General features: G+C 40.9%; 2 protein-coding genes across 4 annotated transcripts in view; one reads left to right on the top strand and one right to left on the bottom strand.

Annotated features, from left to right (window-relative positions):
- Positions 1 to 1,840: 1,840 nt before the first annotated feature.
- On the bottom strand, positions 1,841 to 26,915 carry BEND6 (BEN domain containing 6). Of its 3 annotated transcripts, XM_071547822.1 has the most exons (10): positions 26,785 to 26,915; positions 24,456 to 24,611; positions 13,305 to 13,533; positions 13,060 to 13,205; positions 12,457 to 12,555; positions 11,911 to 12,088; positions 10,317 to 10,534; positions 8,811 to 9,003; positions 6,844 to 6,982; positions 1,841 to 3,964 (listed from the first exon to the last, which is right to left on the bottom strand). In XM_071547822.1, exons 3-10 carry the CDS (start codon positions 13,498 to 13,500, stop codon positions 3,697 to 3,699), a joined length of 1,437 nt encoding a protein of 478 aa, XP_071403923.1. In that variant the 5' UTR covers positions 13,501 to 13,533; positions 24,456 to 24,611; positions 26,785 to 26,915; the 3' UTR covers positions 1,841 to 3,696. The 3 variants fall into 3 exon arrangements, with proteins under 3 accessions (XP_071403923.1, XP_071403925.1, XP_071403924.1); XM_071547824.1 differs by lacking the exon at positions 12,457 to 12,555; XM_071547823.1 differs by lacking the exon at positions 24,456 to 24,611.
- Positions 26,916 to 27,334: 419 nt separating this feature from the next.
- The window catches only part of LOC139668697 (dystonin-like), a 301,638-nt gene continuing 301,283 nt past the window's right edge, over positions 27,335 to 27,689 (top strand). Inside the window, 1 exon segment of the mRNA XM_071548494.1 lies at positions 27,335 to 27,530. Coding sequence (XP_071404595.1) covers positions 27,350 to 27,530 — 181 coding nt within the window. The 5' untranslated portion in view covers positions 27,335 to 27,349.

Below are 27,689 nucleotides of genomic sequence, written 5' to 3'. Positions count from 1 at the left end.
GCCTGGATTCACCACGGACTCATCAAGGGGCCAGCACCATCTGCGCCATCTGCAGAGGACGGTGGCCTCCTGGAAAGCTTTTGGACAAAAGACGGAGAGAGAGTGCCCACGGGAGATATTTTAGCCCGTCCGTGAGTCCGCCGCTCCCAGGGGAGATTCGGTGATCGGCGCCGCTTCCCGTGCCAGGTCCGGGCGCGACTGCGCCCCCTGCTGGCCGCGAGTGAGTCACTGCAGCCTCCCGAGCGCGACAGCGCCCCCTGCTGGCTGTAAAAACAACTACACCAAAGGGGCAGCGGTGGAACTTGATTTGTTTGAAAGTTTTGGTTACGGTGTTGCTGCTTGTTCTGTTCTGTTTGTTTGGTTACACACATATATATTTGTAGTAAAGAATTGTTATCCTCATCTTTACGTTTTCTGAGTAAAGTCTCAATGTCAAAGGTTTGAGGAGAGAGAGGCCCCCTTCCTAGTCCAGAAGGGTTCTTCACTTTTCTTGATAGACATCTTATTTTTAAACTTTTTTCTTTTTAAACTCTTTTTTCCCACTTCTTCCTGGTCAGGCAGCCTATAGCAGATATCCACTATAATGTCACCTTTACCTGTCCTCTCTTTCATCCTCCCCCATGAGTTCTCATTCAGTTCCTTGTCCATCCCCAGGCCTTGCTCCATGCACTCAAACTGCTCTTTCACATAAAGGGCAACTTCCCCTGCTTGTTTTCCTATCCAGTCCTACCTAAAGGGCCGGTTTCTCTTCATTGTAACACTCCAGTCATGGGGGCCATCCCACCGCGTCTCTGTGATCCCAAGATCTTAGCCTTGCAGCTGCACACAGACTAGCTCATCATGTTTATTCCCCATGCTGTATGCATTACTATGCAGACACTTTAGGGGGGCACCCCAGTGTGTTGACTGCCTAGAAAGGGATTGGTGCATTTCTCCATTATGATGTTTTGTAGACATTTTTTTGCCTTACGTGCAAAGCAGGTGACCACTCTTAAGCCCCATCATCTTGTTAATTTTGTGTTCTGTTCCTGTGCCCTTTGCTTTTCTTGGTGCCCATCAGTCCCTCACAGGGCTGCTGGTTACTCTCTCCCTCTCCCTTAATTCTTAGTTGAAATCCCTCCTTATGCAGTCAGTGATCCTCCTGGTAAAAATAGCTTTGCTCTGCTTAGTGAGGTGTATCTCATCTCTCTCAAGCAGACAGTGATCTGCAAGCATGGTCTCATGGTCATAAACTCAAATACTTGTCACCAACACAAATGTTCTGCAAACAATTATTGACTTGTCCTATTAGTGCCCTTCTCCTCATTTCCCCTCACTGGCATGATTGAGAAAACATCACTCAGATCCCATGCCCATGATTCTTGTTATTTATCTGCTACTGCTCTCCTGCTTCCTCATATAGTTACTTCAAGCCACCCAAATCAGAAGTAGGTATGAATCATCTTTACTCAATGCATTGGCTTTGAGTAAGCTGAACAGTGTAAATGTCACCTATGAGCTGTGTGTCGATATAAAAGAGCTGCTTGCACGCCCACAAAGCACTTCACTAGTGTGCGCTTATCAAATCCTGAACAACAGAACAACTGCAGCTTGTGCAATATCAGCTGTGACAACTTTTAGGTTAGAGAGCCCTTGTAAGGTAGGCCAACTCCTTCCCCAACTGCAACTGACAAGCTTTGCAGAAGTTGGCTTCAGAACAATTATTAAAGAAAAAAGCAAACAAGAGAAAAACCTAAACTTTGTATGTTAGAGTGTACAACAGAGGCTGATGTAAGAAAAGGCCCAGAAGACTGTAAGGACAACAAAACAGAACTAAGACATAGTAATGTTTCATTTTATTTGATAGAAAGTTGCTTCAAAAATATGATTAACTATATACAGTCTTATATATGCTGTACATACAGTTACATATACAAAATGTACATAATAGGAAACATCCTTCTGTTACGTTTTATAGATGGTAGTTAATAACGTGAGATAGAACTAACATGTTTCATACCTGCTTCTTTCTGATCCTATCTAGAAGGAATGAGAGATGAAAAAGGATGAAAAAATCACCTAATTTGTACCCCAGCCTACACAAAAGTCTTCTCCACAGTGCATTCAATTCATGCATTATTCTGGAACAGTTAGATTTGCAGCACTTCCCTTTAGAGGTATTTGGCTGATAGCTGTAGCTTTAGATTTTTTCTTGGCATTCACCATAATATTTCTAATTTATTTCTGTAACTCAGAGCTCCTGAAATCCTCCTTAAATCAGGCTAGGTTTCTGCCAGCTTATGTTGTTTCATTTTTTCATCCTGATTTCTTAGTTGCTTGATTGCCATGTTTGAAACAGATTCAGGTAATAGTACTCTGTTCTGGGAGAAGTACACTCAAACAGGAAAGCTATAATCCAGTCTCCTTCCCATGCCATCAGCACGCTGTGACCCCAAAATTGGTCAGTAAGGAAAAAAAATCATAGAATATGCTGGGTTGGAAGGGACCTATCAGGATCATTGAGTCAAACTCTTAACCCTGCACAGAACCATCCCCAAGAGTAACACCAGGTGCCTGAGAGCATTGTCCAAACGCATCTTAAACTCCAACAGGCTTCGTGTTGTGACCACTTTCCTGGGGAAGTCTGTACCTTCCCCTCTTCCTCCTTAGGCAATTATAGAGTTTGTGCGACTTCCTGGGACAAGTGGTGTCAGATCTCAAGGGGAATTGTCCACTTACTGGGATTTTTCTGGTTCTAGTCCCACATATAATACCCTGTCCAACCTTTCTCTAAGCAAGGGGTAGCATACCAAAATCAAAACACAGGGAGCAGGGGCTGGCAACTCTGCCCTTTAACTTTAACAGTCACTTCTTTCCTAACTGGAGGGATCAGGCACCCTTATCCTGTGTACCTAATGCTCAAGGAAGACAGAATGAGAGCTGCTGATCAGTGGTGTACCAGCAGCAGAACCCCTGTAAGTGAAGCCATGGTTTCCACAATCAAACAGGCTATCCTGGAGGACTCTTCCCTGAGTTACAAGGGAACATGGCTGCTTCTGTTGCCTTTCCAACTGTCAGAGGTTAAAAATGAGCTGCTTCTTTGCTGTGGACATCTGAAGAGTTGCAGTTTCATTGCCCTAAGAATGTTTTCTTCTTTCCAATTTAATAGCACCTTTAAATATCTATTTTGTTTCTTATTCTCTGCTCACATGGCCCTGTGCTTTCTAACCCTGTGCCAGACATAGTTTTCATTTCACTAGGAAATCTTTCTATTCTTTTTTCATATCACTATCTCTTTTTTGGCATTAATATACAATAGCTTTCTCTAATCGGTTAGGCAGTTTTCCCTCAGCTGTCAAGGTGAAAGCAAAGGGATTAGGTTTCCTCCTATACAGTCTTTTAGTATTACTTTAAGTATTGTTTTTTTCTAACTAAAGGGAACTCTACTTGTATTCTTCAGAACAAGTTTATATTTTTTCAATACTGCATAACATGCATGTATCTTATATCTTAAATCCAAAGATATTAATATGCTTTCATTTTTTTCTAGACTGTGGGATTTTAATTTGACACAAAGGTTCTCAGGCTTCTATCTCTGTCCAGCGTTGGACAGTACCTTATATCTACTACCATTTATATATTATTTTTTATTTTATTTTATGTTATACTACTTCTTAATATCCGTTGAGAGTGTGAACTGGTATGAAATACCTTCAGTTATTCCTTGTCAGAGTTCCTGAGATCCTGTCCACAACTCTGGTTGGGAGAGGGCGCTGGTGAGCTGCTGGAGAGTTGAGACTCTACCGTAGAAGTGGGCTTGTGACACTCCTGCTGACCCTCTGGAGTGGGGGGAGGAGGAGGAGTCAGGCAGCCGTCACTTTGCTGAAGTTGTGCATTAGCAGCTGGTGAATCATCATCCTGCTGGTCTTGTGTACTGGGAGGAACAGCCGAAGAGATGATGCCCTGAGGAGCAGCTGTTGAACCACTGTTGACACAATTTATTAGTAAGTTTGAGATACTAACATTAAATATGCAATTAATACTGTTCTTAGTTTCCCAGCTGCAGTTTGTTTATTAACTAATTACATAGTTTTCTTCACTGACACATTCCCCTTTTCCTTGCTTCACCTCAGCCTTATGGATCTGAGATGGAAACTTCTCTGTCCTGTTGGACTTGACTCCAAATTTCTTCTCTTGAATCACAGTTGTATTCTGGGGAAAGGCAGAGGAGGTGGGCAAGGAAGAGGTAGCAGCAAGGGAGGAGGTAAAAGCTGTAGTATCACCAGTTTTAAAAGTTAGTAACTTGTGTGTATAAGTGGTTACTAAAGGTACTGAACAACAGAATTTTCTCTTGACCCCTCTCTGCACTTCATTGCTACAAGGTGAACTGCAGGAGTAATAGTGAGATCATGAGTACTTTTAAATTCTCTTACTTTTCACATTATGCGTGTCATCTGAGTTAAAAGATAACCACTGTTCTCTTGATTACTTACATGGTACATAAATGCTTTTACAGTCATGAAATTCTTAACAGCTGTAAAAAAATTAATTCATTATAAATACATTCCAGTAAGCATCTGTTCAAGAGAGACTATGCAGGCAGTATCTTCCTTGGTTTCAATGGATGTTGGACTGGATTTTAAACAAGGACTAATCAATAAAAGACATAGAGATTTTTTTTTAAAATATGGGTGGTCCCGTGGTGTAATGGTGAGCACTCCGGACTCTGATCACAAGGTTGTGAGTTCGAGTCTCAGTGGAGACCGTACCGGGCAGTTCAATGCCTCCCTGCCATCCCGATCCCGTCAGATCTCGGATGCTCAGCAGGGTCAGCCCCGGTTAGTACCGGGTGCTGTAGACAGTCCTGAGGACTTCACTGTCACTGTCCAAGCTCACTCGGCCGTGGCAGATGGACCTTGGGACTTAAAACGCTGGGGCCAGTTCTGCGCACGCTGAGCCTCACCTAAAAAATCCACTGAGCAGGCGCGAAGGGCATTCTCCCCCCCCCCCCCCACCTGGGGAGAGCCCTTTCCAAATCTTTGTTCGCGAAGTTTGGGCCATACATACATACATTTTTAAAATATCAAGTTTATATTGGAAGATCTATAGGCAGTATTAAAAAACTGTCTAGAATTGTTATAGTATAGTGAAGATCTTCATGTCAAGGCTCCAGGAATACTGTATACATGAGAAGACTCACAAATTAGGAAAATTTATAGACCCATATGATGAAGATTTAAAATTTAAAATAATAAGGTTTAATACTTTCAAAGAAGACAAAGTCTGTATTTCTGTGCTGTCTTTCTTCCTGCCTGTGTCAAGGACAGGGAAAAATACTACAGTGAATCATTGCACACTGTCTGTTACAAATACAGAGGACCTTTGTTTTATGAAAACTTCTCATCTCTAGGAGAAAAGTATTAGCATAGTAAACTTTATTTTAGTCTGACTGGTGCATTTGTTTATTGTTTCTAAATGGGAAAACCTGTGTATGTGGATTCTTCCAGCAGATATTCTCTAAGTATTTCTCAAGTAGCAATTCACAGACCATAGTGGTCCATTGAGTACTAGCAGGTGCCTCAGAGATTTTAGGAGCAAAGCACTGCTACTTCTCAAACAATTGTGTCATAACATAGTCAAATATCTTGATGTGGTTTTGTTTGTTGTTGTTGTGGTTTTTTTGTTGTATTTATTTTGTTATGAAATGTCTTACAGTTGCAAATATGCAGGAGACAACTGAACTAGGAAGAAGAAAAAATGGTACTTCAGTATAGAAAGTGTACGTAAAGACAAATCTCTCTTCCCTGTACCCCTATTTTAATGTCTTCTCCTGTTTCTTGTTCATCTCTTATCCCGTTTCTCAGGAGAGGCTCAGAGAGTTGGGACTGTTTAGGCTCAAGATGATCTTACCCATGTGCATTAATGTCTGATGGGACAGAACAAAGAAGATTGATCCTCTTCTCAGTAGTGCCCAGTGGCAGAACCAGAGGCAATGGGCAGAAACACAAACACAGGAGGGAGGTCCTGTCTGAACATCAGGAAACACTGAGAGGGTGGCCAAGCACTGGCACAGGTTGCCCAGAGAGCTGGTGGAGACTCCATCTTTGGAGATACTCAACCAAACATGGCTCTGAGCAACCTGGTATAGGTGACCCTGCTTTGAGCAGCAGTGGTTGGACTTGCCAACCTACAGAGGTCCCTCCCAGCCTCAACCATTCTCTGATATGTGCATTTGGTATATGTGGAAACAGTACCATGCAAATAACTGACTTCATCAGCAATTTTAGATGAGTTTCATTCACAAGGTAAAAATGACTGTAGTAAGTACAAAGTTACTTAATATTTCCTCTGCCACAATAATTTAGACTCTTCTGCAGTAAATGATTGCTAATTTAGCTCTCCTACAGTACTTTTACAATACAAACAAAAGAGGAGTGATTTTCCTTATCTTCACTTGTGGGTTATTTGGGGCACAGCAGGTGACATGAAAATGGAATTGACTGGTCTCTGGAGAGCCAGAGAACAATAAGAAAAGTAAATAATGCCAAATCTAAAAATAGATATATTCAACAAAGCAACACCATGTTTACTTCTGTATTCTTTTCCTGTAATTTAGTAGTCTCATGCTGCTTTTCTAGAATCAATAACTTTTTTTGTGTTGTAATGTTAAGCTTGACTGCTTCTGTACTATATTGACTGTAGTATGTACTTCTTGTACAAGTTTATGCAAATACTTATCTACTTGGTAATGCATATATGAATATGTATTTTCATTGTGATTTTAAGAGTGCTTTTAGAATTTGTTACCACAGAGTAATATATGGAAATACCCTTTGCAGACTACATTTTTTTTTTAAGACTTACCAAAAGCTTTGTTTCTGAAAAGCACCTGAGTTAAGATCTTTGCTTAAAATTGGCTTCTTGGTGCAATTGTTCAGTTTTTGTCCCATCATTCGTCTAATTAAAGCATCATCTGTGTTTGGAAACAACTGTTTCGTGATTCCTGCAAAATAAAAAGATCATATAAATGAGACCTTCAAATCAGGGAAAACAAGAGATGTGTGATCTAAAATCCACTTCTTTCACCTTTTAAATTTCCAGCTACTTCAGCTTCAGATCTAGTTACTTTCCTGTCTTTACAAACTCCTTCACATATTTTGCAGATGTCAGCTCTTGCTTTTCTCTGTGTCTTCCATATTGCCGTGCCTACTTTTGGCAGACTCAAAAGGAACTCCAGGGCCACAAGGGCTTCCTGTAGTGAGTGACTTGTGTTTGCTAGCCCTTTCACCCTTTGTTCTGTTCTTGATCAGAGTCCTTTCCCTACCCTCATCAGTCCTTGTGCCTCTGAATCTTACTTTATTTTTTCATTAATTTTCATTTGCAGGTGATGTCTCTTTTTCTAAAAATTTCCATTCTGTTTTGCCTGGCTAAATTTTTTGAAAGCAATACAACAGGAGTCAACATGAGGAATGTGATTCCTGCTCTCCCCCCTCTGTTTTCCCTCCGCTTAATTTCCCCACCCTTTATCATTTCATTTTATTTTTAAGTCCTACAGTTTCCATTTTCTTTAAATGATCTTATCTACTAACTCATTTTCTAGAACTTCCAGCCTTTCTTCTAATTTTTCTCTCATATGTTGACACTTTTCTGTTTGATTTTCAGAGTATTCTACCTTAACAGACTTCTTTGATTTCCCCATAGGCTTTGTCACTGAATTCTCTGCAGCATGCTGTATTCCATGTCCTGATTATCTTCTCTACTTCTCTTTTCAGTTTTGCCTAGATCCTTCCTCAAAATCCACCTTTAGAAAAGACACTAGTAGCACTTAAAATCACAAAATCCTTCAGGTTTAAAAAGACTATTAAGATCATTCAGTCCAACCATTCTTCTTAACCCATGAAATAATTTCATTTTTTCATACATCATTCTGAAATTATCTCATCTTACTGCTTCTAAATATATTTTCACTGTCTTACACACTCTTTTCTTCTATCTCTCTTGGCTTTGGGCCTTTTTCTCTAGCTAGGTTCCTAAGAAAAAGAGGATTTTGCAGCGGATAATTTTTTGAAACTGCTGGCCAACTTCAACAAAACTGCACCAAGGTACAGGAACTGGAGGTAAGCTGGAAAAGGAAACAAGAGAAGTAGGGAAGTCCTAGGGAATGGCAATGGGGAGGGATTATAGTACAGGAATTTAGGCTATGTTGTTCAAGTATTAAACTACAGATGTGAATCCAGTAAAAATCGGGCTTCATGTGCTCACAAAATACTGTTTTTAAAGCTGCTACTTCCATCTGAAATTATTTTTTTCCTATGCACCAAATATTTTCTGCCTTAAACCTCAGCACAGCACAAATTTTATTTGCTTCTCTGATCCCTATTCCTGTCTTCTATACTTATTGTCTCCTTTTGCCTCTAGCGCTATTTAAAATGTCAGCGTTCATAATATTCACTAACTTCAGAACCCAGCACACATAATTTTAAAGTTGATCCAAATGTGTCCTCTTTTTGCTTTCCCTCATCCGTTATCACCATGCTCCAAATTTGATTGTTGTAGATTAACCTTAAAAAAGGCTAAAATAATTTACAGTATCACTGTGCCTGAGTAGGCACTTAAATAAACCCCACAAAATTCACACAGTAGAAATACTACTACTTAGCATTTCAGTGACAGTATTTATAACAGATGGTATAAAAATTATGTAGCTGGAAAAGGAAATGAGGAACAGCCCATCACCTGAGCAGAGCAGCTGTTAAGCATTACAGCCCCTCCCTCAGAGAAAGCCCCCTGTCAAGCCAGAGCCACACTGAGTAATATTAACAAGTCATCACCTATGATTTCCTGAACTTCATTCTGATTCATAGCTGGTTTTGCTGCTTTATCCTTTGAAGAGGAGGACTTTGCACCTGTCAGGCTGTGTGTAGCCATGTATTCATGTGTATAAAGTGCTTGCATCAAGTCATTTATAAATTTTTGAGGTTTGCTCTTGTTACAAAGTGCAATCTGCCACTTTTCGATCTTGAACTGGAAAACAAAATTGATCATAGGCATTAACTATTACAGTTTTCTAGAAATATTACATAGTGTTACCTCTGAAGTATCTTTTTAATTTTGTATTTTTAATCCACAATTTCAAAATAATTTCTGCAAACCATGTGCTTGGGAATAACACTAAGCTTGCATACCCCTCAGTGTTTGGAATTATAGACACAGCTTGATTTTTTTTTCAGAAGCAACGTGGGTCAAACTAAGGGCCCATCCACCCTAGCAAACCCTTCACCAAGCAATCCTTAGTACTCAGTAGTGGAGACAGGACATGTTCAGACATATCAAAATCCTTCTGCTTGCACTCCATGCAGGCTGGCCATGGTCCAGTTCCAGCATGGTTTCTGTACAGCCTCAGTAGGGTGGCATTGTGCCCAAGCTAATATTCCTGCCTCCGAGCAGACATGTCCTAAGAACTGTGACATCTGGTACTGAGCTTTGAGACTGACTTCTATACACAACAGTGGTACAGCCTAAGAATTTGAACTCTCCTAATCAGCAATTTTGAGCTACCTGTAATAAGTAAGGCAGGTTACTTAGAAAATTATGTCTTTTTATTTCTTTGAGGATGTTAGGTCAAATTTTGTGTATTACAATATGCAGTCAAAACATCGTATACATTGATAATTCTTAATTGACTTATTTGGGTTTTAGCTCCCCATGACAACACATGAGAATGATTTGAATGGATTAGCATAACCCAGTGCATAAGAATGTTCATGTAAATTGTGAATGCAGAAGCTGAAATTATTCTTTTGGCTGTGTCTTAATTTTTTTCATGCATAGACCCTGTGCCTCAGATTTCTCAGTCATGTTCTGTTATAATAACAGAGAACAGGGGAACCTCTTTACTCAGTATCTCTGTGTACATGTATTTGTACTGAACTGCAGAAACATACCGTCTGCCATTTGCAAATTAACAGTTTAAATAGACTGCTGGTATTTTTCTTAGATTAAACACTACCTTTAGCATCATCTGAAACAATAGCTTTGGCATCCAAACCATTAGGCTTGAAGTTATCTCTTGGTATTTTTCTTCATGCATCTCACATTCTGCCCTTAAACACAGATGTGTAAGGTCACTGAAATTAAAGTGAGTTTCAGAGTGTACTTGGATGAAACCAAGTGCTTCTCACAGAAAGAGCCTTCTGCTCAGAAGGAGCTCATTAGTCATGTCATCAACAGAATGATGACAAAATGATTTTTACTGATGTCTATTTTTTATGTATAACAGTAAAGTGTGTACTGTATAAAGTGTTAATTTTTATGCCTGAAATTGCCTTTTAACTGACCTGTTTTTCGGTCTGTTGCTCCTCGTCTTCCACATTCAAAGTTACTGGTGAACTGGAGTTACTATGCATAGCTGTGTAGGACTCTGCTAATGGATTGTAAGATGCCTTCCAAACAGCATGTGAGTGCAGACTGGACATAGATGATGTCACTCCCCCTTTGAGCAGTGCTTCAGCCATCCCTACCAGCTCCTCAAAGTGAGTGACTGCCTGTGGCAAGACTGAAATCAGATGTAAAGTCAGGGGTAAAATAGTAAGTGAGCCTTTCAGACTCTAATTATGTAAGCATGTATATTTTTGCAACTGTATTTCTACCATAATGTGAAAATAGTCAGCAAAGACTCCTCAACATACTTTTTTCTTCCTCTTCCAAATGCTTTCCCACCATTCTGCTGTCCCCACCCACGAAGATCTGGCCTCTGTTTCTAGAATAGATCAGTTCTGTGCAAAACTAAGGTGAACTATTAGTTTATGTCCATCACAGCACAGAGCTATTGAATATGGGCTAAGTAGTATCTGAATTCTTTTCTTCGGAGAAGTTACATAGACTGCAGAGACTTCTCCGTTTTTATAAATCTACAAAGAATATGTTTTAAATAACCTTTTCTCCAATAATCTTATTTATTTTCAAATATAAACTTTTATTAACTCCATTAGGAAAAATCAATTCAGAACAAAAAAGGATGCAAGGGATGATGAAGCAGCAAGTAGAGAATCACTAAACTACAGAAAATACTGTAAAAGACTAATAAAAGTGCTTAAGATGCAAGGAAAATGTACTTGAATGTGTGAGAAAAGTTGTCAGGCACTAATAAAAGGTTTACAAATAATATTTAAAAAGGTGGAGATGAATGATTCAAACCGAGATGAAAAACATAAGGAATGGAGTCAGGTGGGCAATGAAACTGATAAGCAGTTGGAAAAGCATGACAATAAAAAAATCACATATTAGGCTGTCTAGGGATGGTATAGTGTAGCTGGTAAGGGAAGGAGCAAATCCTCTTTAAACCTCATTCATTCACAAGTGTTTTTAAATTATGGATTTAGTCTTGGCTGTGCCAGAGTAAGGGACAGGGACAAGGCAGAGGGGCTTCAAAAATGATCACTAATGGATAAAAATAATTCATTTATAGAAGAACAAAATGGTTCACCTCTGGGAAAGGATTAAATTTTGTGCACCTGGAACTAACTCAGATTATCAATAATGAGGACTAGAAAAAGTAATTGAAATTAAATAATTTCAGAATAAATAGAATTCCAGTAGATAGGGAAAACTGCTGATAAATAAGGTTGGTTGGATTGATCAGTGGAGTGTTTTGAGCTTGGCTGGGGGTTATACACAGCATTCAGAAAGGTTCTCGTGGCAACAAGTGACAGGATTTAGACAGATTTTTCCATTTCTAACTCCATGATTGCATGGCCTCTGTGTAAGACAGTAAGTGCTGCTGGAATTAAATGTTGCCATGTATCAAAGACTTTGATGCTAATGGTAGACCTTGATCATGTCAGGTGTTGAGCATCTATAATTCCCAGCCAAATGGCCTCTTATAAATCAAGCTACAGGCTCTCCTTTTCATCAAAATACTCCCAACTTTACCTTGAAGCATCACCAGGGACTGCCTGAGGCGGCAGTTTTCTCTCATGGTGTCTGTCAGCTTTCTCTTAAGACTTTTAATTTTGGCACATAGTTCTACCTTGGATAGTTGAAATAAAGGCTCTTCATCATCACTGCTACTTTCGCTGTACAGAAAGTTGCTTCCTGAATATGATTCTCTCTGAAAAAACCCCAAAACAACCATGCTATCTAGAGCAAGAGCAATATAAAATTAAAGCATTGAAACTAACATTAAAATATCTGGCTAAATCAAAACATTCTCTTGTATAAACAGATTGTATAAACAGACTCAGTGCATTTTAATAAAACTTGTTACTGAACACAGCTACTATTCGTATTACAATTAAAGGTCAGTGTAATATCTAACTGTTTTGTACCTTTGTCTCTTTTTTCCATTCAATTTTCCATGGTAGCATCTTTTAGACTTCACTAAACTTCACTAAAACAAAGATCTTATGCCCCCCTCAACAAATGCAGTTCAATTTGCTTCTGCTTAATACAGTAAAATTGCTGAAGATGGGTGTTTACCTGTTTATTAATTAAAGATGTTTCAAGTTGACTCAGGATGTTGGCAGGAGCAGATGCCTGCAATGATTTCTTTCTTTTTATATGTTTCATCATCTTCCCCTGTAAACAAGTGCATAATAGTGCCTTTGCATTCCTACAAAGCCTTTCATTACAGTATCTCATAGTATAACATAAAATTTTATTCACTGTGAACTTGACATTCTTAGCTAGTATTTTTAAAAGCCATGAACTTTTTGTTAAGTTTTATGTTTTCCTTCCCTACATTTTTTCACTGCAGATCCTGGCACAGTGCACAGCTCAGAAAACCTGGTCTCTTCCCTTTTTTAGGCCCTGGTCAGACTTCCGTCTTACAGGAGAAAATGTAATAGAGCTGCAGAGTATCCAAGTCTTGAATAACACTCTTTAAATAGCAGAGCACAAAATCTACTGGCCTAACTAATTACTCTGACAGGTTATTGTGCTGAGGTACTATGTGAAGATTACCTGTATTCCTACCTTTATTATACATGTTTTGTGTATTATATTGTGAAGAATCAATAGTTACAGCCTATTTCATTCCTTTATGGGCCTACCAATATCACATACACAAGGACAGAAACTCACCTGCTCTTTATCCAGGTCACTGTCCTCACTTTCTGAGAATATCATTTCTATCCTCTTCCTCTTGCCTTTTCCAAGGACTTGTATTTTTGTAATTTCATCTGCTTGCAATATCTTTTGCATCATTTCCACCAGCTCTTGGGGATCATCTGAAGTGATAGGAAAAAAAAGGCCAAGCACAGGCAATCAGGTAGCAATACCTTAAAACTAGATTTCATATCAGATAAATGCTTTGTAATTGCACTCACCACTCATGTACACAACTTTCACCAGGTGCTTTTCTGTCTTCCTTTCTCCCACAGGCCAGTTTACTAGAACATGCTCATTTGGTTTCAGAAGTCTTTCTAGTTCATTGTCATCACTGGGAAGGTCCTGTATCCATGAAGTCTCTCCAATTTGCAATGAATTGTCATTTACAAAATCAAACAGTGTGAATTTTTTCATTGTTAAGTGGTTTTCTTGTCACACAGACACTGCCTGCAAGACAACATAGGAAAAATAACAGTTACTGTGTCATGCCACAGGAATGTTACAAGAACATTTTAAAAAGACCCAACCAATCTTCTTTTTCTTGGATATTGGTAATTACCTTGTATAAAAATAACTTGGCTAAGAAAGTGAAAACTAGGCAAGCAGAGAGTTCTATCTCTTTTGAAAGATGGGAGATGACCTGTACATCAGAGAGTTGCCTCCAAAACTATGCACAGAAAACAGCTTTCACTCACAGAGCCCTGGCTTCCATACTATGCTTAATCTATCTCTGGCTGGAGTCTCTAGTACTACTACATTTGCCCCAACAAAAGTTTTCAGTCCAACCTCTGACTACAGATACAGATCTGATAAAAGCTTTCTCTAGAATGAAGTACATTATACAAACTATTAAGAGGGATGTCTTACTTCCAGGACTATATTAATCATCTCATGGACAGAAAACCAACCCAGAACTACCCAGGACAACTGACTGGGTGAGGTATGACACATCCTGGCAGTGGAAAACTTGATGCACTGAGGAAATGACAGGCGGAGGACTGGAGGAGAGCTGTGCTGCTTCATGAATGATAATAGCAACAAGGAGAACCCAACCCCAAATATACAGCTAAATCATTTGCTTCATAAAACAACACTAGTAAAGCAAAGGAACATTTCTGGGCTTTTGATAGCACTGAAGTTTTATACCAGGAGACAGAAACAAGTCATAATTTGTGCTTTATTTTCCTAATTAAGGTGATATGCCTTTCATGAAAATGTGAAATACAACATACATTATTAAACTATTGGAAATGTAACCAGTTCATTTAAATGTTGCCATTATACTCAGAGAAGGTATTTTCTACTTTAAAATTATAAATCAGACAAAATGAATACATAGAAAATCTGATTTTGTCAAACCTTGATCTTCTTTCCAGCAAACATATGGTCAATTCATAGAGGTGAAGTACTTTAACAGAGCGGAAAACTCATGAATTCCCAGATGTGACAGCGTGATTTGCGATCTACTTGGCCTCAATCAGTCAAAAGCGAATTTAGTGCCTCATGCAGAGGCTGTCAAAAAGGTAACTGAGAGCTACAAAGGGAGAATTACGTGGGGCTGTTATGTCAAAGTGAGACTATCTGGCTGCAGTACTCTAGGAAGCAATGTCAATTCATTTACAGAAGCCCATCACTATTCCCCGTGTCTGTGCTATGCCTCAGCAGAGCTGGCTTTCCACACAGGGATGGACTTAATTTGTAAAAGACAGCTGCAGTCTTGTTGACATGTTTACTGATACGATGAAGCAAGCATAAGAAATCACATTAAAAAGAGTATTAAATCATGCTTTTATTCAGAATGTGTTGAGTGTGATAGCAGTGGGATTGTTGAGTATTGCCCCACTGAAGAAAGGAGACTGTGTTAGCAAGAATTGCCATTAATTTTCTTTAAAAGTGTTAGAAAGACCAGGAAACATCCAACCCATGTAAATTGTGGAGAGGAAGTAGCCTGAATATCTCTGCCTAGCATGGATCACCAGAGGCCTAATGCTGCCACTGATCCATGCCATGTGGATCTTCATACCACAGACAGGGATCATTCAAATGAATAAACATATAGACAAAGCAGAACCCAAAACAACAAAAGTTTTGGCACTTACCTCCCTAGGGATGGGTAAGGTCTAAAATGAAACTGCCTGTTTGAACAACAAAATTTAAACCAGATTTCAACCAGCCAGTGAATGCAATCATGTTGGGCATCAGTATTCTTCCTTCTTTTTCAAAATGCTTTTGAGTATATAGCCCAGTCAGCGTAACATTTCTTACCTGCCTCAAAGATGGTAATTTCTGCCCCTGATCAACCCAGCACAGCAATCCCCATCGCCAGTTCCTCAATACTCAAAGTAAGTACTTTGAGTTTCCCCCTTTGGCCTTGCCAGTTGCAAGTTACTTCATCACCCTCCTAAAAGCCCACGTAAGGGCAACAGAATTGCAGCAAAGCTAGAGCTGCCAGTGTGCTGAGACTAACAACTGATTGACTGACTTCTATATTTTTTTAATGTTTCCCTGCAGTCCTCTAACAGCTTGTCTATTGTCTCTCATTTTGTATTGAGACAAATATTCTCTGAGCCACGGGACACTTTTGTGATACAGGGTTATTAAGCCAGCCCAGGATTTTCACAGATGCCCTGAAAACACAGGTTGTTTACAGCACAGAGGGCAAGTGATGATTCTGCAAGGCACTGGGGCTATTCATGTACACACTGTGCCAACACTGTGCACCTTAGTAGTAAGTCCAACGGCTTTTGGGAGGTATCAGACTTGTGTATATGGTTAAACAACTTAGTGGAGTCAATGGACATGTGGACTTCTGGATGCTCAAACTCCATGACAGCAGCTGAGTGCCACTGGTAGATGCTGTGAAGCACACCAGCAACAAAATCTCTTGCATAGTCTTTCTACCAGGCAAGCACCTGGATCCATGAAAATCTATCCTGCCACCCAGAGCTAAGGACAATTTTTACCATGGTCTTGGCAGGACATGGAGCTCAGCAATTTGTCTACATCATCTGTAAGGTTCTTGAGCTGCCAAGATTCTTACCTGTGGTGGGAGGGTGTAGTAGTAAACAGCTAAACCGATTTCACTAAGGGCCTTAACAGCTGCCATTAAAATGTAAGTTACACAGCATGCTGGAAATAAGGAATGGATTTTGCAAATAGTCATGGAGGAGGGATGGCATCAATCTACTCCTTGAGTTCCTGGCAGGGGTCTGAAAGCCTCTCATCAACTTTCCAAGGCTTGTGCTCAGTCCTGTTGCTTCTGCTGTTTTTTATGGGACCAAGGCAGCAAAAAAGTTGTAGAGCAGCAATGATGACTGGCCAGGTCCCCTTTCCTCTGCTGTGGCTTTGCTGGGCATCAGGGTAAAATCATGAAATTATTACATTGCCAAACAAAAGGAAAAGAGTAGTTGATTGTTAGTATTTTTCTGTTATGGAGCAATGGCATCAGCTCCTGCAATAGACATTAATCAAACTATGCCTTTTCACAGAATTTACTGTGACAGTCCATGGGCCCTGGGGATAACACCTAACTGTCTGCTGGCATCATCTCTAGCCAGTGATTAAAGGGAATGGAAAGGTGGATCAAAATGTAACTAATGAGAGAAAGGAACAGTAAAACACTTCCTGGAAGAGAAGTCCTCCAGTGTTTCTTCACCCTATTCTCCCACTGGAGTCAATGTAAACCTTGGCTGGGTCAGGACTGCTGGAGATGCTTCCCTCTAAAATGTTTGCCAAAACAGATCAAAGGCAGTATACTGTATTATCATTAAAAAAAAATCCTGGGGACTGGGATTAACTTTACCAGACTTCTAGTGCCTTAAAAGAGAGAGGTTGTCTAACCACATTTGGCTCAGTCACTACAGAAAGAGAGGTGATTCATCTCACCCTGAGACATGTGTCTAAAGGACAGCAGATGACTTACTGTCTGGAAGAGCCTATTTATCTCCGCTGACTTCTAAGTGACTATGGGGTGGTTATGTGGTTATGTCTCCTTACAGAAGCTGGCCTGGTCCAACCTATACTATATTGGCTTCTTCTATCTTTGAACAAATTTTGGATAGTAGTATAGATTCCAGTAGACCTTCTGCTATAGGGAGCCAAAAGGATGGCATATGAAGTCAAAGTGTATCTAGTTCCCTGTTTTAAATCTTTGTAACACAGTTTTGCAAGTTATCAAGTGAGATTTTGGACACTGAATGCTTTGTTCAGTGGTTTATTTGGAGGATAAACAATCACTCACAGGCATTAACCTGTGTGCAGCTACTAATCACAGAGACAATTATATGACCTTTGAAAGTCACTTACGTTTTGCAAGTGACTTAATTCTGCTATATTCTCCATTTTGAAAGCACTAGTTACTTATTTGACAAGTAGTGATACGTAAATTAATGATTTTTCACTGTTCTAGGTCATCTGTTTAGCAGAAAAAAAGGGAAGGAGCCATTTAATTTTAAAGTTTTGCAGAGGAAACATTAAGTGGACTCCTAATTTTTACAAATATGTTAATACCTCATATCCTGCACAAATGCTATAAATTTGCACATGTGATATTGTTACTAAGCAACCAAAAAAGCCAGAACAACAACAAAAAAACAAACCACCCAAATCCACAAAGGTCATTTAAAGACATATCTTACCCTTTGACTCACATAGTCTGCTCCATTCATCCAGAGAGCTGGCAGATGGCATGCTGAGATCATTATTTCTCTTTCCTTTCAATAAACACAGTGCAAAATATTACAAGTTCACAACATAAGATTGTATACCCACTCGATGGGCCTGATTCTGATGGCTTAAAAAAGGGCTTTGCCACTGGTTTTAGCAAATTGAGGAACTGTACCACAGCCATGCAACACAGATATGTTAATTGCAGTACATGGTCAGACTTGCTATGGAGTTGCCTCAAGTCAGTAAAGAACTGGTGAGGCTGTTTGAGGAAAACATGAGATGTGCCCCTGCTTATCTTGCACCTGGCTTGAGCAAGGCAGGACTGAATGATGCCTGGGGTGAAGTGGAGGTCTCATGCCCAATGTTGTCTCAGTGAAGCATAGGAGAGGACCCACACCTCTGTATCCACCTTGAGCCTCCTATCCACTGTGTGTAACCAGCCTTGTTATAAACATGGTCCTTTAAGGAACTAAGGATGTACTCAAAGACTCTCTGGTGAAGGTCAGACCGCCTTTACTGCCACCTGAGTGGATGGAGGAGGATAAAAGTGTTTATTCTACCTTTTGTGTCAACTTCAAATTCTGACTGAAAGTAACTAAAACCCTCATTAAGCCCTATTTGCATACTGACTTTTACATCCCTGAGAATGTAAATGAAGAGAAATGAGAATAGGCTTTACATGTATGAACATAACCATCAAAATGCCACTTATAACATAAAAGAAGGGGGGGCTGGGAGCAAAAAAAAGAAAAAAGAGAGAGGGGGAAAGACCTTTGCTTGCTTGATATTGGTTGATGGGTTGTGTCTCCTCCTCCCCTGAAGGGATGCCTCTAGGTGAGCTTTGTAGCCTTCACCTGAGCTGCAGCGGACATGTGAATATATTTTTATTTATATCTATGTATATCTATATATCTATATAACTAATAGATTTCTGTTACTATTTCTTCTGTAGCAATGCACATAACACTCTCTAGTTAGTACATTTATCCCTGGTAATCCTGAACCTGCTTTCCTGATGCTTCAATAAACCATACCATTTGTAAATCTGGATTGTGAAAGTTCTTGCTGTCAGCCAGACCTATAGTATTGAATTGGTAAACTGCACTATTTGTAAATCTGTGATCATGGAAATTTTATTTAACTTGACCAGGCTGATAGTGCTGAATTGGCTCTAATCAGAAATAAAACCCAGCCACACCCTGTCCTTTTGATTTCTGGGGAACAGCTGTAATGCAAGGGAGTTTATTTTCTGCCAAATTTCTGCAGCCTTAATACAACGCATAATAAATTTAGTACTTTATTATGTAGTAATATTTTATATTATCTACCCTCTACGTTCAGTCTTCAGTAATCCCATTTTTCCTTGGCAAAAAAAACCCCCCGACACCAAAAACCCCATTTACTGGTCTTGAAATTAGTCTACCTCATACAAACTATTTATTTCAAGTTCAACATGGTAAGTGGTAGTCACATATTAGATTTATGTTACTTAGACCGTGGCATTTTACATTGGACTTGTCAGGACATTAAATACAATGTCAATGTAAAACTCGGGCTTTACTTAAGTCTCAAAATTCCCAGTAGCAAGTGTATGATAGAAGATATGACCATATTTAACTATGTTACATGCCCTGTTGTGGCTTCTAATCTTATTCCCCTGAAACTAGTGTAAGATTTACTAATGAATTTTGTGGAAGCAGGCACTGTCAGAAGAATGCAAAAGTGTTCTTACTGCTCAAGAGATTTACAGTGCAGTATCTTAGTCATTTTATGGGAAAAATATGATTCAAAAGCTGAGATCTGCTGCTCTCAGCTGAGAAATACAGAGTACAGATTTCCCAGAATCATCAGTATCACTATGTTCCAGATTCAGCTGGGAATCTGGGGGAGCATCTATCAAGAGTAAAAATGCACAGAAATGATCCCACTTGTCTTCTACAGGAAGGATAAAATGATATGATTTATTCCTGATATCCAAAAGGTCACTTGCTGACTGTAGATCACTATCCTAGTGTGACTAGCTATGAAGTAATCCAAGACACTTTTCTAAAAGACGATGCTCTTCATGGTGAAGCAACATCTCTGGCCTTCTTTTACAGAGATCGTCTCCTTGACTTCAAAACTCACAGGACTATACAGAGAATTTGGCACAATCCTTGCACCACATTCTATAATCTATTGAGTGACCCAAGGAATTCATGAAGCCATCATTATGTTTTGCAGTAGTGCCCTCCATGCTGTGAGTTTGAGCAATCTGTAAGTTCTATAATATAACATTAATATCTAAATATGCCAAAGCCTTTTGTAGGAAGGTGGCTTAAATCAAAAGCTTTAAGAAGTTTATTAGAAAAGTCCTGATTTTTGCATCAAACCATTAATTTTATTTGTTACAGTGAGTTATAGGAAAGGATGAATAATGAATTGTATGCAAGTATATTTAGTATGTCTGGAAGTGCTAAACTTTTGTTTGTACTAAACGTTTTTCCTAATGAATAAATTATTCAACTAACAGTAAAACATGGCATTCATATTAATAAATTTCAGGATAGCAACCCAGTGCCGTTACTGGGCTTTCAGTATCAGATTCAGTTCTAGATTGAGATGCTTACATTTAGGTATCACTGGTGCACCAGGTGCCTAAGTTGTCACTGTTATCACTGGAGATCTAGGGATCAGTTTGTCTTCCTAAACACGTGCCTAGCACCATTGTTACTGTGTTTGGCGTTCACTTGCTACTTCAGAAGTGCAAATCTCCCCAAGGTCTTTTTATCACCCTTTTGGAGATGTCTCGGGCTTGAGCAACTCCAGCAGTCATAAGGGTCAAGCCCCCACTGAACACAGCTAAAGCTCCCCGGAGAGCAATTCAGCATTTTTCAAATGCTGTAGGGCTCAATTCAGTTGCCTAAAAATAAATGCATGGTGCAATCTTAGATATCATAGATTATTATGCCTGGCCTCCAACTGCCTCTTCTGACAGACACAGACTTCACAGAGGGCTTAGATGCTCCTCCAGGCTTACGAGGGTGGTTACTAACTCCAGGTGGCTCAAATGGCACTAAACACAAAAATTCAGGGAAACAAATTGTCCTCTGCACTCTGATGATTAAACTGAGTTTAAATAGGAGCTTAGATACCTCACATGCCTATAAACCACACACATTTATTTATCTTTATTTTAATCCCACACACAGTGAAAGATTCACGTAGAAGTAACAAGATGCCAAATAACAAGACATAGGAAATTATCTTAATTCTACATCATAGATTAGTATCTTTATCAAATAATTATTTCACAGCTGACAGATGGAAAACTAACACTCACTTCAATGTGCCTGTTCGCAAATGCCACGCACAACAACAAAAAAATCACTTTATTTGTTGAACTGGATGAGATACCTAAGGTACAGGATTTTGAATAATTACATGAAAGCTCTTTCCATGCAGATTGATATATCCAAACACTTTGAAGCAGTAAGTAGCCTGGAAGGAGAAACAAGTCATCATGGCTTGGTAAAGTCAAACACTTGGCCAAACTCATTATAACCCGGCTTGGGTAATTCAAGACAACACATCTTAACAGCTCCCAAATTATAAAGATTAATGACCAGTGATGCACTCAATTATTTTGTCTACAGATGTTTATGGAAAGGCAAGTTTGACCACATGCAAGTCTGTGCTGTGGTGCAAAATTGTGCACTTGCTCTGTATAGCAGCCCAAGCAATCAAAAGGCCTTTTCCTAAAAAGTTGAAAAAAAAAAAATTAGACATATCTTCAATATGCAACCAACGTATTTTCAAATTGGACTTGTTCAAACAAACCCATTGATAACCTGATCTGAGAGCTTATAAGGGAATGTATGTTACTCTTTTCATAAGGTGGCAGAAGCTGTATCTTTCATGCTGCTCCAAAGCATTACTATTTGTAGCATTCTCCCTTCTACTCTTAAAAGCATAGAAGTGAAGTAGAAGCTAGGAAATTCCAGGCTTGAAAATAATTATAACCAGAACAATAACCCAGCAGCATCTTAACGATCTCTCCTTTTATGTCTTTATTGGCTGTCACAGGTGAGTGATGATAGATGAGAAGTCATGCCTGGTTAATACTAAAAGTGTCTGCTCTTTTACTCCAAAGCTCTTCCTCAAATGCTCTGTTTTTGCAGCATTTTGGTAGGTAGGAGGGGAAAAGAAATCCTGCATTACTATTAGAGGGTGTGAGCTAGAAAAAGAGACATATATGTTGTCCTCTTTCTTCAGGGAGTATTACTTCAACTAAGAGTAATTCTGCATGCACTTAGGAGAATTGACAGCAAGGGATCTTCCCTGCAAGGATAAAACCCTCAAAACTTATTAGAGGTATTTTTTCCCTTCCTGTAAAATTAAATGTCTTTTTACTGTATGTAGTTCAACCTAACTTTATAAAGTAATATAAGAGTGCAATGACCAGTATTGTGTATCTGTCTGAAACAATACTTAAACAACTTCCAATTATATACATAAAAATACTAATGAAGTGAAATTCCCTCTGGGATGTAAGGCCACATTCAGATTGACAACTGCTACATTAAACACTGCCAAAAATGAATACGGAGCAAATTTTAACCAAGGACAAAGGGGCACACTGCTGCTGCAATACAAAAAAAAAAAAAAAGCACCATAGGAGCTTTAGCAGTACATTTCCATCTAGGCTCAAGATCAGCCTCTCTGTCTGCAAAGTCAATTTATGCCCACACAATTCCTGCCAGCAGTTTTCTAGCAACGCTGTAAGCCATGAGTGTACAGCTGCATGGGTCATTCTCCATTCGATTCACATTCAGTCTAATAAACAGAGGGAATTAAAATATACAAGTTGTGTGAGTTGATGGACCCACAAAATAAGGACAATTACTTCTACATATGTAAACCTGGCAAGAATTTGGTTTTACACGGTCACCTAAGACACCTGCAGATGACAAAATGTTCCAGTCGTGGAGTGGTCCAGTCTGCAGTACTGGAATCACAGTTTGATCTCAGGTAAATCATAAAACCTTTCTAGTTCACCTTTCTTTTCAAAGGATCTGAAATAATAACACACGTTTACCTAACTTCAAGGGTATTGTGATAATTAAACAATCCCAGTGTGCCTTCCAAACATTCAAAGCACTGCATGGCGCAAGCAATTTAACAAGTTTTACTGAACAAAGATTTGCAATAACCTTTCTGAATTTAGAACATACAATTTCACGTGACACATTTTTTGAAATGGGATGCCTCTATCAAACTGGAAAATGGTACTCTTACAGCTGAAGAAAGTATTTTATAAGGTTTAGTCATCTACCAGAAACTCTGACAATATCTCATATGGTGTGTTTAAGGTGCTAGGAAGCACATTGAAGGCAGCATGTAGTCTGTGAGTAGAGTATCAAGGGGGAAGTCAATTATTTCATTGAGTAAAGTTGATAAGACTTGGATAATAAGAAGTTTTCTGCATTTACTTTGCTTGCTTCTTTGTTTTTTACTGTATTTGTTTTGGTTCCTGTTTGATTAGAAAAAAAATATTTTTAAAGAAGTATTATATGATTAGAGAACCTTTCTAGCCAGTTAAGTAGTAATTTAAGCAGAATATTTTACTTATAATTAATTAGTACAAACACAGTCCTTACAGCATGCCTACCTACCAGTGAAAGGAGATGATCTTACCCTTTCACTTACTCAGCAGCTCTTCTGAAATCATCTCATATACCATCTCCTATTCTTATGTCCGCATCACCAGATCCAGCATGTGACCTTATTCCTTCAGCTCACTCATACAGGGAGTCTTACAGCTGCAAAATGAGGTCCACAAGGCCTCAGTCTGTAGGAGCAGAGAGGCGCCTTCACGAAATTGTGGAGTGCCCTTGAATCCCACAGCTCACACAGGGAAGGGTCAGCAGATCTCTGCAGACATGCTTTCTCACCTAAATTATCAAGGAATATGCACTGGCCCAGAGACTGTACTGCAATTCTGTACGCAGGGCAAGAGGAAAGGAAGAAAGTATCTCCGCCTTCAGCCTTGCTGGGCAAGACTGCTAAGTCAGAACAGGCTATCATGAAAGACTGGCTGAGACTGAAAGAATATTTGAGGTCAACACTGCCTTGTCTCCCTGCAGGAGGGCTGCTGCTGCTACAGCACATTCCCTGCTCAACTCTTACATTAGATTGCAGAAGTTTTTGACCTAATTTTCATACTGTTTCCCTTCCTCACACAACTTGGGAAAATAGGTAAACTACATCCAAGGGTACCTGCAACCACAGAAGCATCCTCCTGTCCTTTTCCACTTGCAAACATTTGCTGGTCACCTCTTTTCTGTGGAGTCTCTGAAGCAGAACTTTCCTCTTTCATCCAAGTACTTACCACCTTTTCCCTCAGCATTGCTCAAGTAAAAGGCTGCTTCCCAGACTCCTGCCAAAAACTTCAGCTATGCCAGTGATTTTGTCACTGCTCTGTTTGTCTGTGATCCCCATTAAAACAAGCATCCACAGGTCACTACGTCCCACCTGCTCACATCTCTGCAAAAGTGCAGCCACATTATGTGTACTCTGAAACGGCAGCAGGACTCCTTATTTATTGCAGGATCGCTAACCATCCTCTTAGATGATAAAACACTTGATTCCACTTCTCAACAACTTCTGACCTCCCTTGCCATTCCATATATTGTTAGCACAGTTAGTCTCAAGACTGTTACCTTCTTTTACTTCCTCTTCTCTGTAATAGCTTCACCTCCAGGATTCCCCTTCTGAGGTCAAATCTCAGCTGAGAGGTTTTGTTTTAACCTTCTCTCTTCATTTCTTTTCTCTGTTCATCCTCCTTAAGATTTAGGAAAAGTTCCCTGAAAAACATTCTGTAAAGAAGCTTAGAATAAAAGTCCTATACATAAAAAACTTCTCTTAATTTTTCTTTATTGCTGTCTGGAGTAAAAAAATCTACCTACATAATTTGCTTATTTTTAATGTGAAATAACTTCAGCAACTTAAACTTTATTCACCATGGAAGTAATATTTTAAGCCCACTACCAAACCCTGCAGTATTCAACACACAGAGAACAGTAAAGAATATAAAGAAAGCCATGGAAGCAGTTTGGTATACATATGAGACAGTTGACTCAGATGCCTGGAGCAGCAGCTTTCTAAAAAATCATGCACGTCAGCATTTCTTATACTGAAGTGCACTCTCTTTTGCATTTGAAATAAAGGAATTAAGCAGTTGTCATGAAATCTGTTATATCCTTTTGAAAAAACATTATCCTCAAGACACCAGTGTCTAAGTCTTAGAAGGAAAAAGCTATAAACCTTAAACTAGAGAACTAACACTAGAGATGTGTCTGCCAGATGATTTCTATGCACTGCTACGTGAGAACAATGTGAACAAAACCATTCCCTCTCAGCCCTCTGCAATTCACCGTGCAGCCACTGCCATGCTACATTTGCTCTATCATCCCATTCTGAAACCTGAAATCAGTGTGGAGCTAAAGGTATTGCAAAGTTTCCTCCTGCAGTATCCTGCAGCAGGGCAGCGGCATGCCCGAAGGATCACCCTGATTTGCTCCATGTTTCAGTGAGGTAACATGAATCATTTCAATAATCTCCAGGTAATCTGCACTAAAACCATTTTACTGCAGTGTACTGCAGTATTAGGGAAGATTTCAATATCTCACCACGTGATGCAACACAACCTCACAGCATTTGGCAGTTGTAGGCAGTGAGGGAAAGCTTTGAATTGATGGATGCAATGTAGCAACTTTCCATTTTACAAAGTAATATGACAGACTATTTTGGCTCACAATGTTGGTGCATAGCATGAAATAATACAAAATTTCTGGACTAAATACTATAGACCTAAAAGCCAGTTTTTTTTCCTTTCTTCACTTAACTTCCCCAACTTGGTATCATGAGGCTGTTTCAATGACAATGGATTTCCCTAACCTTAAGGGTACAGTCAAGTGTTACAATGATATTAGCTCAGGGATAAATTAGTTTGGGGATTATTTTTCCTGTTCCTATTTAAGCTACCACAGATACATTTACTTCTCCTATCCTTCCAGCTTGCATATTTTGTAGTTTAACTTAAATTTGCACATATGCTTTTCATATTTAGTTTCATGGCAATCATATAAAGCAGCAACATTTCAGTGTTATTCCAATATTTACACAGAGATTTTAATTATTTCTATAAAGTTTTGGAAATGTTCTTCAGATTTATGTACTGGCATCAAAGATGCATGAAAAGCAGAGGAATTTTGCCTTGAATAAACCTTTTCCAGCCAGTAACACTGACAAATGCAATATTACAAAATGATACCTGGATATATTTTCAGCAAGCGATTTTTTGTGTTCAGAAGTGGGAGAGACAGAGACCTCTGAAACAGTCTTTCAAAGTCTAGAGTATTATAGTAACAGCTACAGAGGTAACAACAGCGACATAGGTGAACTCTTGTTGTCTGTATTAGCAACCTGGACATGTGGCAGGATTTCGATGCTGCCTGCGATGCACCAGCTGCGGCCCCGGTAAGCGAAGGGCACGGGCGATGACATTGGCTGCAGCGCGCTGCAGATTCCTGCGGTGAGAGGGTCCCTGCAGGTGCTGCTCTGTACAGGCTGCCAGCTGGCCCGGCTTCCGTGCAGGACACAGCTGGGGAGTGTGCAAACCACACACGGCCGGTGTCAGCGCAGCCCGGGCAGCACCGGGGGGACAGCCCTCTGCGGCGCCGTGTCCCGGAGCGCTGCCCGGGCCCTCCCGCACCCAGCTGGAGCCTAAATGCCGGCAGCGGGCACACGGGGCAGCATCGCACGAGAGCCCTGGACACCTTGTCGGGATGGATGTCATTAACGTTTTCCCGTCCCTTCCTCCGCCACAGCTTTGCCACGAAACCCCCGCGACCGGCACCTCGGGTCCAGGGTTCGCCACGGACCCGCTTCCCCCGCCAGCGCCCACGGACCTACGCGGGCACTCGGGCACTCGCCGCCGCCCCGCGCCCCTCGGTCGCAGCCCCTCTGCCCCCCGGGTGTCCCCCCTACCTCGCAGCAGCCATTTTCCGCCTCTCTCTGCAGCAGCTCCAGCGGTGATGTCACCGGCCGTCCCGGCCGAGTCCCCGCGGTGGCGGGATGCTCCGTTCGGCAATCCTTCCTCCCTCCCGGCAACCGCAGCACCTTCCTCCTCCTCCTCCCTCCTCCTCCTCCTGCTGCCTTCGCCGCCTCGCCCCGCCCCGCCGTGCGGTGCCCGCCCGGCTGCCATGCGGCGCCCGGCCCCGCCCCGCTCGCCGCTGCCCGCGGGCGCTCCGGCTCTGCCCGCCGCGCTCCCCGCTCCCGAAGGCTGTACGGGCGCGGAGGGGAAGCCCCACTGCAACCATCGCCGCGGCGGCGGCTGCTGAGTCACGGCCTGAATCTCATCCCGCTCCTCCTCCTCCTCCTCCTCCTCCTCCTCCCCCGCGCCGCCGCTCCCGCCCGGCTGCCGGCTCCAGCAGCGCGGTGCCGGCGGCGATGCCCGCCCCGCTGCCGGGGGGAGAGGCTGCCCGGCGCTGCCCGGCCCCCCGCCGCTCGCCGCAGACCCGCGCACGCACAGGGGCAGCCGGGCGCTTGAGCCATGATTGCCGCGGCTTTCCTGGTCCTGCTGAGACCCTACAGCATCCAGTGCGCCCTCTTCTTGCTCCTGCTGCTGCTGGGGACCATTGCTACGATTTTATTCTTCTGTTGCTGGCACCGCAGGCTCCAGAAAGGGAGGCATCCCATCAAATCCGTCTTTTCAGGTCGCTCAAGGAGCAGAGGTAAGAGATGCTGCCGGTACCCGAAGGCGATGGGGGTTGCCCCCGGCCCATCCCGCTGTTTCTGCCTGCGGAGGGCCGCTCTGGCTCGGTTTACCCGGGGAAAGGCTTTAAAGAAAATCCAAGCCGAGCCCAGGACTGCGGCAGCCTTGTCTCCACCCA

Source organism: Pithys albifrons, chromosome 2, assembly GCF_047495875.1.
Source record: "Pithys albifrons albifrons isolate INPA30051 chromosome 2, PitAlb_v1, whole genome shotgun sequence".
Lineage (NCBI taxonomy): Eukaryota > Metazoa > Chordata > Aves > Passeriformes > Thamnophilidae > Pithys > Pithys albifrons.
This window is presented reverse-complemented; position numbering and strand designations above follow the sequence as displayed.